The following is a 12,236-nucleotide window of genomic DNA, read 5'->3' as shown; positions in this document are numbered from 1 at the left end:
ATACTTTTTAGCACGTAGCTATTTATTATTAGTATTGTTCTTCCGACGTCTGATTTCTTTTTAATTATAGGAAGTGCGTTTTTCTAAAGTACATAAACTTTTGGGATTGACTGTATAGCCAACACATCCTTAACGCGACCGCTCGTTTATCCAATTACCAGGAGCAAATTACGCGAGCATTATTAACGCACGCGCAAACAGCGGATCCGCAAAAATCCGATGAATTTCCGATAGGCGAAAAACGCACGCCGCCAGTTGTAATACGTAGAGTTCGCGGGGTGGCGTCGGGTGCATCTATTGAAATTCGGCATCGATTTATTAACCGTGCATGTGGGCCATGTACGCGAGCATTGATTCGCGCCGAATTTTCACACCCTCGATTGTATCTACCAACGTTTCGCTTTCCTCTTATCTCGCGCGGAGATACACGCGAGGTTCATCGATGAAGCATTTTCTTTTTGGAAACGCAGAAGCTGCGGTGATAAATAAAGAATTCAAAGAAAAAAGACAACAGCTAGGAGCATGTCCGCGTGTCCCAATCAGATTTTTTGCGTAAAGAATGGTCGTCCTTTGGACGTTTCGCGTGCACAAAAGGACCGTGCAATATTCGATAACTCCGCGGAAAGAGAAAAATATTTTACGTCTATATCGCGCGAGCGGGGGGGCGGAGGGAGCGGAAAATAAAATATCGCCGGTTTATCAGCGTTTACATCGTCGCGGTGGTTCCAGCGAGAGTAGCCAGACCGCGTATACATTCCCGTTTCAATTTATTCCCGTGTTTACCCACACTTGACCATTCAAACGTTCCGCAAGCTGTGCACCGCGGCACCGACGATCTCTGCGAGAACTTTTGGACACCGCACGGCGTGTCATTATTTCTGGTCGCTGCGTTTCGCGCATACATCCTACGTATATGTGCATGCATAAATGCACGTTGAATTCTCTCCGTGCCCGATTCTGCCTCTGCCTGTAATAACTTTAACAATGAAGCCTAACGTCCTTTCAACGCGCTCGCAAAACACTCTCCCATCCCTCTCCCTCTCTCTCTCTCTCTCCGTCCCATTGCTTTTACCTCTCTAAACGGTCAAAATTTTTGCTCAACGTCACGTCGTTTCTATCTCGAGACACCGAATCGTCGCCGGGGTGAAATTTATCTCGGCGAATAAAATGTGCAGAGCTTACAGAGGATACGCGTATGCATCGGTAGCTGTCGCGTAGATTGCAGCGTAGGGTAGGAAGGAAGGAACGAACGAGGCTCATGGTAATGATCTCATCATATGGTTTCACGGTGATGGCCACCGCCGTTTATTTACATACTGATACGAACATCGTCCGCGAAAGTTTGTGTAATCAGTTCTCCGCGAGATGTACCTCTCGCCTCGGCAAGATCGTCGCACAGGAATTTAAATTCTGCCGCGTATGTACAAAATATGCGAGTCGGGCAAGTTGCCTGATAACGAATGGACGAACGACGCGGAGCGACGGTGAGCGTGGCTGAGGACATTAACAATAAGCCGATTTAAACAAGTATACATATACCTTCTAGCCTTTCCTTCCTTCCTTCCACTGTCTGTATATTACGAAGATTTAATGATCTCTGTTTCTGAGGATGTGAGGGATCGATAAATAGAAAAACAGCAAATATAATAAATTTACTAGTAAATCTGTTGAAAATGGGCCTCACGATTTCGATGATTTTTCATCAATTTATTTGGACTAATTACTGATTACAACGAGCATTGAGATAAATCTGTGAAATCACGAAAGTATCCGGAGAGAATCTCGCGTAAAAATATTTGGAGCCCATCGTGTCGCGGCACGTGGTGGAGGACTCTTCCCGCGAGAAGTTTTCGTGATCCATTTTTCCGTTCTCCACTTATTCCTGTCGAAAATGCTTGACAAAGGTGGGCCACTTATAGCGATAGGTTACGGTGGCACGAGGGAAGTCGAAGGGTCGCAACCCTCTACTTAAACCGATATCGATTGCAGAGCTTTACCGCGTACAACATGTACATCCCACCGTCGGTGAAACAATAGGCGTGTCACGTTCTGCGTCACTGTATCAAATATTTTATTAACTTATTCTTCCGTTTCTGTTCCAGTGGAACGCGATGAACGTCTGAAGCGAGGATCACAAGTCAGTCGTCACAATGAAAGTGCACCTGATCCTCGCCAACATCTTCCTCGCAGTAAATCTCCACTTCACCGGTAAGCATCACAAAATTACATTATTGTAGAAAAATCTTTGTATTATGTATTTAATAAATGGCCATATAAGAACGTGTTAACACTTAAGGGAAATTCTATCAATCTAACAATTAGTTTAGATTTTATAATCACAATTTATATATCTTACATCTAATCATAATTTTACAATCACAAATAGAATTTACAATACAAAAACAATTACAAATTTAGATTGTGTACTCTAAATCATAAGAAAAGATTGTATATTTTAGCCATATAGAATCTTATCCAACCCTTAGTCACAACCACCTCCACTCCCTTACATTGCACTTTCCCCGAGTTTGCCTTATTCATGACAACAGGATTAGCAGAGAATACTGCTTTTTGAATCTTAAAAATCCCATCATAAGTCAACCTAGTACAACTTGGAATTACCACAGTTATTCCACTGCTCGCATAATCCAACAAACCGAAATCGCATCGACACAGCTACGATCCTTAAGGGTTTGGAATATTTCATTCCAGATGGTCTGTTTCATACGCAATATTTCATTGTCATAATCGGCGTTCGATGTGTGCTTACACAACGGAAAAGCCAGCCGCGCTCGCGTTTCACCGAGTCATTTTCGTGCTGACACAGAAAACACTTAATTCGCTGTACCGGTTGATAGCTGACAAGTAATATCCGGTTATCGTGTTCTTGATGACCGCACAAACTTTCGGCTCGTTAGCGCTGGCAGAAACTTCCGGATGGTCGTGAGCCATTCGTTCGCCGATGGGCGAAGTCATTGTCCCGCGGAGAATCTCAGTCGAAATCGATTTTTACGTTAAGACTCTGCCGAATGATCGACTGTAAAACAGATTTTATCGTCCGTGACAAGAACTTTAAATTGGGACTTAATTAAAACAAAGTCGAACGCCAAGTACCAGAGTTTCAAAATTGTCCAACTTTCCCTGAAATTCAGTTTTGATAAGGTCCTACTTATATAGGAGATCGTATTTAATCGATCAAATAAGAGGACACACTTTTTATCATCGAACCGATTTGTATTCGTTTCGCAAGCTGACTGGCAACGATTTAAGCTTATTTGACGACCGATAAATTTAATAGTTCCGTAATCTCTTGTGCTCGTTGCGAAGCTCTTTGCTGCAGAAAGTATGCGCATGGTTTTAGCATACTCTTCGCGATAGTATATTAACGACGGGAGACGTTTGCGAAGATTTAAGGATGTACTGGCTATATAGTCAATCCCAAAAGTTTACGTACCTTAGAAAAACGCATTTCCTATAATTAAAAAGAAATCAGACGTCGGAAAAACAAACCTAATAATACATAGCTACTTGCTAAAAAGTATAGAAGGAAATATCCAATTAATTATTGACACCGGCGAAAAAACTGGTATATAGAAATTGTGGGCGTCTTCTAAGAGAAAAATTCTATGAATTTCTCTTCTAATTTCAATATTTAACAAGTTAAGTATGATTATATGGCATTTTATTGGCATTGACAAAATCCGACCATTCCACCGTCGAATTAGCGAACTTTGGACAATACTTTTCCTTTTTGCTCAATAACTCTCGAACGGATGGACGTAGGGAGGCGTATTTAGAACCATTCTGTAGGGGACGACGAGAGCTACAATTTCTGTGCAAAAAGAATTCGCTAGTGTCAATGGTTAACGAGTTATAGACGAAGAACGAAAAACTGTTTTTTGCAAATTACTCGTAAACTATTAATGCTAGCGAGAAACTGTTAGATAGAGATTGTAGATCTCGTCGTCCTCTACAAAATGGATCTAAACACGTCACCCTATCTCCACCCGTTCGGAAGTTATTGGCGAAAAACAGAAAAACAGTTTTTTGCAAATAACTCGTTAACGATTGGCACTAGCGAATTCTTTTTGCACAGAAATTGTAGCTCTCGTCGTCCCCTACAGAATGGTTCTAAATACGCCCTCCTACGTGCATCCGTTCGGGAGTTATTGAGGAAAAACGAAAAGTCTTTTTAAAAGTTCGCTATTTCGACGGGCGAATTCGCCTTCAGATTCTTCAATTCGCCCGTCGAAATAGCGAACTTTTAAAAAGACTTTTCGTTTTTCCTCAATAACTCCCGAATGGATGGACGTAGGGGGGCGTATTTAGAACCATTCTGTAGGGGACGACGAGAGCTACAATTTCTGTGCAAAAAGAATTCGCTAGTGTCAATGGTTAACGAGTTATAGACGAAGAACGAAAAACTGTTTTTTGCAAATTACTCGTAAACTATTAATGCTAGCGAGAAACTGTTAGATAGAGATTGTAGATCTCGTCGTCCTCTACAAAATGGATCTAAACACGTCACCCTATCTCCACCCGTTCGGAAGTTATTGGCGAAAAACAGAAAAACAGTTTTTTGCAAATTACTCGTAAACTATTAATGCTAGCGAGAAACTGTTAGATAGAGATTGTAGATCTCGTCGTCCTCTACAAAATGGACCAATAAACGTCCCCTTGTGTCCACGCGTTTGGAAGTTATGGCCAAAAAATGAAAATTTTGCGAAATCTGAAGGGGTACCGCTTGGAAAAATCTCGGAAAAATAAAAAAAATTTTTTTTGTCAAAATATCGATAAACATCGTAATACATTCTAAAAAACGTAAGAAATTCCATACTTTTTAGGCTCGTATTATCTCAAGTCAGTTATTTCGTCCAACTTGGCGCATGCACACCAAATACCAGAAAGTTTTCTTTGAGTGATTACTGTAAGATGAATGCAAATTTTAAGTCACTATCATTTTTCAAAAAACCCATGAATTGATTTAAAATTTTGCAGGTTGCTTTTTATTAGCATTGTTTAAGTGTACAGCCTATACATCCTTCAGGATTGTAAAATATTCGCGATTAGATTTTGCTTGAAGTTATCGTCGATACGTAAGCTGGATTTGGTGTTATCAGAGCTCATCGATCGGGGTAAGAACTAATTTCCATTTTCCCCCATTGAGTTTCACCCGTATTATCCACTTACCCGTGCAATTACGGTGTTGCGCATTCCGCGTGATGGTGTTTATCGTTATCGTCGTACGCGACATAAAAAGACGATAATGACAGACGACAAAGCGGCGCTGGGAACGGGAGCCTGGACGGTAACGTTCTATGTTCTGCGTAAAATAACGCGGCGTTAAGTACCATTGTCGTTGGCCGCGTGGTTCCTGGAAAAGTAGTTTGGAAAAACATTTCACCCTCGCGCGCCCGTAATAACGATAATTACTAGTATGCCGTGTGTTCGCTAGTTTATTTCTACCGCTGCTGTGGACAGAAGCTGCTGGACAAATCGTTCTCGCGTTGTTTAAACGATAAAAAAAAACGCAAGATTGATATCTAGTCTTTCATTATTACCGATAACGAGGATTTAAGGAAATCAAATTTTTAGGAATGTTTTATCGTATTTTAATAAACAAAAGAAATAAATCCTTGGACGTGAGAGAAAAACTGTGTAATATATTTAAAAAAAACTCTATAAATGTTCGGTAATCAGTGAGCAGCATTTCAGTTTCGATAATAATAAAGTCGTGCAGGAAAGAAATTGCTGAAATATGTTTTGTCGGTCCGTCAGAATGAATCACCGCTCTAATGGAGCGATGCAAATTGATTTGGCGCTGACTTCTGTTATGAGAAACGTCACGCGCGAGATCGATGGGGGTCAGACGTAGAAAGAGACGTTAACGAGTGTACTTTTCAATTAGCCACGGCGGTGACGTGGCCGCGGAGTCGTGGAAAATTATAAGGTTGGACGCCGGTGGGTGGCGGCAATAAAAACGCAATAAATCGCGGGCGACTTCCGGGGGAGCCGCGAATCTAGGCCGAGCCTGTCGGAAGAAAGAACGAACCAGCCACGGTTAAGAAAGGCGGCCGCGTTGGATCAACGTCCACGTATAGGTATATACGATCGCGTGCACACGTGCCGTTTCCGCGTGTGCCACGCGATTTCAGGCCTGCCACGTGACGAGATCTCCTTTCCCCCGAGTCTTCGGGATAGTCGGCTGCCTCGCCCCGGGACGATCCGCGGGCCGCGTGAAAACGGGTCAGGTTTAACGAACCGTCGAACGAGCCTCCGAGCTAGGGTAACGAGAGCTAATTGCCGACGTTTTCGTCGTGTACACCGAGTCGAGTACGCCGTTTAAATAGAGGCTCGTTATACGTCTCTGTGCATCTACGGGAATCTTATTATATGCGGCAAAGTGGATATCACGTGTGTAGCCGAGGACGTCTTACTGCGTTTTAACACGTTCCACTCCGATAACCGATCCCAATTTCGTCATTCGGGTCACAGAGGAATTAGGATTGTCAATCAGCTGTCGGGTGGCGATACGGATCTTTCTTTAACGTTCATCGATACTATTGGAGACACAATGACGTGTTCGATATATCCGTGCCCTACGACACAGGCGAGATGTACATAGATGCTTCGATGTATGTACACTTGTAGACATGACCCGTGCTTATGACATCCACAGGATTCTGTGAAACAAGAAAATAATCCACAGGACGAAGCACACACAATGAATTTGTGTGATCTGTGCCTGGAGTGATTGTAGATGATTAGATTCTTAGAGGCTGGTACAACCTGATCATAAGGGTTGGATATCTAGAACAACTTGATCGGACGTTGACGAAGAGGATTTATTCTATGCACGTCGCCACGTGTTCTCGTCCAGTGCAATTAGTATAGAAACTTTGATAAGACGTCTAACCAATAATTAGTGGTTTTCATATATAGTTCTGTGTCACTCAACTGAAGATAGGAGATCGAAATCCTTGAGCGATCGAGGTCGGTATGCGAAAGGACTCGTCGCACGTTACGAGATCTCATCGTGAATTTGCGCGATTGGTCGGAACATTTCCGAATTAGGGAAAGATGGATAATCGCTCATTGAACAGTGATTATTAATTAAATGGAATTACGTTCAGGATACTTCGATTATTAGTTGTCAATAATTATAAGCCTCGTAACACCTTTAGATGCACCGCTGAGACGGTAAAAAATCTCTAAGCTAGAATAATATTCGTTACGTTCCTGTACAATTAGATCTGTAAACAAGGAGGGCATTAAATAACACAAAGAAGCCGCGTAAGGCCCGGTGAGTGTTTTCGAAGTGAATTCCCACGAAAACCCAGTAGATTTGTAATAGCTCGCCCGCTGCAAACGCGAGGCAATGCTTCGTAATTGTCGTGACTAAGTTATTCACTTAAGCCACTTACCCTGCACCGGGGTTATGCGTTATCGTACCAACGGTGGTTGCATTAATCTCGAAGCGAGCGAGCGAGCGAGAGAAAGAGAGAGAGAGAGAATTTCGTTTCCCTCGCTCACAGCCGGCCCCAGATATGCCTCTCCCGCTGACGCTATTGTATCTTTGCCAACGACGCTGGGTGTGAAAACCGCCCTTAATTTCCGATCGTTGCTTTTCCTAGGCCTTTCACCTTTCAAGCTTCACAGTTTCAGCCCCACTCGGCTTTTAATCAGTGAGCTCGTAGAAATGCATTTTTCTCAAGTTCGCTCGAGCCTCTTCAAGGCTTAAATTGTAATCACGGTGTTTCAAGATAAGAATGCTTTGTGTGTTTAAGGATTTAAATCATGTGGCATTTCGGTTTCTGTTGCAGGGAGTCAGGCGGAGCATCAGCAGTCGTCGAGCGCCGAGAACGAAGTGGTGCCGTTGAAAGCGTCCGATGACAGAAGCGAGGATGCCGCCGCGATCAAGGGTCCCGTCAGAGAAGTCCTCGCGCAGAGTGGCAGCACGGCGATCCTCCCGTGCAAAATCACCGATCCCGGGGCTGGAACCGTAAATGTCCTTACGTAATACGAGTTACCTCGGAGGCGTTTGACCCAGAAAAGTATTTCCAAGTTACACGTCCCTTCTGGCGTGATGTAATTCACATGGGGGCCGAAATTAGTTTCATGCCGATACGCAACAACGCCGCGCCGGAGGCGAGACCGGCCGAGCATACACTATATATATACATATATATATATATATGTACACGTAGACCCAGTTTACGTACACCTACGCGATCGCTTTACATTCGCGAGATACTTCCCCTCTCGCAGCAAACACGATCCCATCTTCCCTCCGCTTTTCACGCGCCGTTATTTTCACACGCCGTTCCTATCTATCGATTCTCGAATATTTTTCACAACGTTGCACCGGGAAAAAATATCACGATTTTCTACCTTTCGCGTTAAAATGCTTTCCACTCGCTCTCTCCTTCGTGGTATTAATACGTCGTACAGGGGTAACGGTTTATTTTCTGGAACGGACGAAAGACAAATATCGGAACGAGGCAGAGTTACCAGATAGGTTTCGAAGAAAAACAGGTACAGAGTTCTTTAAGTTTGATTTCGACGAAACTTGCTGCAGCTCTTGTTTTCCGAATTCAAATTCCGTACTACCTTACCAATGTACTCACGGTTAGATAAACGAAACATCGACGGTAATACGATTCTTACTTTTCTTAACGCGCAAGTTCAATACAGCGATCGGACGGTTTGAAAAATGAATTTCAAACAGGCTCTCCCACTTTCGTCTATTGATTATTCGTTGAAATAAATGTGGATACGTAGGTAGAGTACGGTATTATGAAAAGCGTGATACACGCATAAAGACCATGAGGAGGAATGAACACGGTTTTATGGAATCGCGATCGTACTGGTTTTATAACATTCGACACATGTTTGCATTATCCTCCTGGATCGTGAAAAATTGTGCCAGTTTGCCGTGCACTTTGCCTCGTAACTTGTTCGCTTTTGTCCGGTAACGTACATACGTAACGCGTGCTTCCTTTTATTCGATGTCGCACGGCGGCGAAATATGTACACGCTCGCAAATTTTCAGTGGATATGACCGGTCCGGTGCACAGACGCGTGAAACCGCGACCGAGTGGGGTTTTCAGCTTTATTTTAATATCCACTGTCTGGCCGGCATTGTGCGAGGAGGCTGAAACCGAACGCGGAAAGCAGGTCGCGCTCGCTACAGGACTTCGCGTTCTTTATTCCGAGTACAGATGCGCCCTTTACACGGCGAGCTTTCACCGCCGGTCACAGTAACCCGTCGCCGCCGAGTTTAATTATTACCGAGACTTAAACTTGCGGAAGGCGGCACGGGCATTATTGCCACCTCGATAACAAATAGCTCTCGCTAATTTTCTTTCTTCCTTCCTGAACTTTTAGACAAATTGCGTCTCACACCCCGACGTAATCCCCTTTCCTGTCGTCTCCCTCTCACACCGTTATATTTCTTCGTGGATTCTACGCGAAATTCTTCAAATCGATGTATCACTTTAAGTGTCCAGAAAGCCCCGAGAAGCATTCGCCACTTTACGCGGTACTTTTCTAAATAGCGTCTCGTTATTGATCAATCGATACTCTATTCGGGGTATTTGCATTTTAGGTATCAATTCGACTTGATCCTCGCAGTTTTATATAAAATCAATTCGGACTTAAAGAGATGAGAATTCCACAGCCTAGCGTTAGTTATACACGGATGTAAAAAAAATCTATTTTGACATTGACGATTGATTCGAATTTCGAGTCTCATATTTTCCCCTGTCGGACCGATTCCTCCCTTCGTATCTTTCCTGCATGTACCTGGACCGGTTTTTTTTTATTTTCCCGAAACGTATTCCTCTCGCCTTCCTCAGTAGATGCCTAAGAATATTTTAGAATACTTTACGAGTTCCACCGTTAAACCGATACCGGTGGCAGGTGCTCCGTTTAAGTTTCCTCGGGAAAAAACGGGGGGCTGCGAAGAAAAGAAATGACAGAAAATCTAGGTTGTGTACACGAACCGTCGAGGAACTAGGAAAGTCCCTCGCTCTCTGTCTGCCCCTTCTCTCCCGATATTCGTCGCGCGACGAAAGTCGGATGTCGGAATCGAATTCTACTCGACGTCGTGGGCGACAAACGATTTCTTTATAAAACGGATCAAGTCGAGCAGATTTTTCACGAATTTTTATTCACAAATATCCGTACATATGTACAATTCCATTTTGCGTTCGATAGGGGAAACAAGTAGTAGCTTAATCCATTATACTCTCTATTCCTTTCCACTTATGGTATCGTTTGCCAGTTTATTTTTAACGCAAACGACACTTGGATATGTTCAAGGGAAATATTTCGCAGTGGTAAAAGAATAAATAAAGCGTCGCGGCATTATTAGCCGGCCTGATACACATTACGAATGTAAAGTATTCTCATAGAGAGCAAAGAAGATAGCTCGGCGAACCGACAGACACTTATGTAAAGTGCTAGCGTCCACCTCTGTCAGAAAGCGAGTATACCACCGACGGTAGATCCACCGCTGACGAAGGACGTGAATAAAAGATGAATTCATCTATGTCTTGTGCACCGGCGGAAGCACGAGAAACAAGGGGTGTTGCTTCAGAGAAGCCGAGTCGATCGAACGAGGCCACGGAGAACGTTCAAAGAGCCGAGGATCACCGGTGGAAAGTGGGAAATCAACCATGTTTCCGTTAAGAGAGTACCGTTTCAGAAGAATCTTGCAGGACCTAATGGAATTGCCTTTGCGTTCGGAAATATCGATTATCAAAATATTTTCGACGCGAGCTCGAGCATGAAACCGTGGACAAATTGAAAATGAATTCTATCTTAATAAATTGCGAACCAGCTGTGTATGAATTATACTTAAAAAATGTGACATTTGCACGTTAAATGAAATTGCATCGAGAGCAATTTTGAAATCAGTGAAACTGTTAAATCTATTTTTGTCTGGTCGAGCGTTGGCGAGTCTTGTCTGATTGAATCGTTCTGTCAGCTAACAACGATTTATCAGAGTCTCTCCTAAGCTGGCCCTATCGAATTCCTTCGGAGGGGTAATGTTATTAAAGCGGATTAATAGATTCTATTCATACCGTTGACGCATACAACATTTCGAAGCCGGAGGTAGGAAATAATTTGCTTGATCGCAGGAAATCCACGGCCGGATTTCCGAAGGGAATTTCCAGGAACAGGCGCTTTAAGTGGGTTCCGGTCAAAGTAACGTTGATTAATGTTGTTCCAGAGAACTGCTATTCGCGTTTCAGAGAACACGCCGGGAACTCCGCGCCCCGCGCGCTTAATTCGTTATCCAGTAAACTTTGAGAAGATCTTTTTCCGAATTACTCCCAGGAACCCGGCCCGGTCTCGGAACAACGCGATGCAACGGTTCGAGAGTGCAACGAAATAAAGCTCGTTTATTAAATCTCCCAAACCTTTCTCCGTTTCCCGTTCGGACGCGTTAGTCTCCTCGAAAGAGATTTATGGCTGGGAACGAGGACCGATGCAACTTTACATTCATTATTGTCAACGGTGCTCGGTGTTTGATTAAGATTTCTGCGAGCAACTAAGACGCAAAGATCGATCCCCTCGATTAGCTTTCGACGATTTTACTCGCTGGCCTGTTTGTTTGCACACGCTTCTCTCATGCGTGGCCAGAATCTAACGCGTTTCTATCTGGGAACGCTGTACACGGTAAACGTTTGCCGTGCGAGAGTCAACAGACGTCGAGCCGGTGGACCAGCGCGTCCCGACGCGAATTTTCAACGGGGAAATGAGAAATCGGCGCATCCGGAACGCGCGGAGTTAAAAATAAAAAGGTACAAATTAGAGTAGAAAGTGACACTGTTTCGGTTTTATGCAAATTTCAACTTTTATCGCCCCATAAATCTGTCGTTGTCTATTCGGTGTACAGTTAAAGCCACCGATTTACGGGAAAACCACGAAACGAGAGGCCGACACAACGTCAATGGAGGTAAATCACGCGTTAAGTGCTGAACCATGTGCAGTAAAGATCATAACTGTCACCGGTCGTTACATCGCCTTCGCATTTTACCCCGTCAGCGTAATACGGACAACACCGCCGTTAAATAAAGAGGAACACGAGCATCTTGGAACACCTTGCCTCGCAAGATACTTTCCGCTTCCTTCCTTTACATTCGACCCTCTCGAGCAACAACGAAAATCGTTCTCTGGATCAAAATCGTTTTAATCGAAGAAATACATAAATCTGTTCTATAAAAAGG

At 43.6% G+C, this 12,236-nt stretch overlaps 1 protein-coding gene across 1 annotated transcript in view; it reads left to right on the top strand.

Moving 5' to 3' along the window:
- Window positions 1-12,236, top strand: part of LOC108625906 (protein borderless) — a 47,927-nt gene that overhangs the window by 28,016 nt on the left and 7,675 nt on the right. The window contains exons 2-3 of the mRNA XM_018026251.2: window positions 2,103-2,208; window positions 7,824-8,002. Coding sequence (XP_017881740.1) covers window positions 2,151-2,208; window positions 7,824-8,002 — 237 coding nt within the window. The 5' untranslated portion in view covers window positions 2,103-2,150. The remainder of the gene's footprint in view (window positions 1-2,102; window positions 2,209-7,823; window positions 8,003-12,236) is intronic.

Source organism: Ceratina calcarata, unplaced genomic scaffold (genome assembly GCF_001652005.2).
Source record: "Ceratina calcarata isolate Rehan_Ccalc_2016 unplaced genomic scaffold, ASM165200v1 scaffold12, whole genome shotgun sequence".
In the NCBI taxonomy this organism is placed as follows: Eukaryota; Metazoa; Arthropoda; class Insecta; order Hymenoptera; family Apidae; genus Ceratina; species Ceratina calcarata.
The sequence above is the reverse complement of the archived record's forward strand: the minus strand, read 5'-3'. Positions and strand labels throughout refer to the sequence as shown.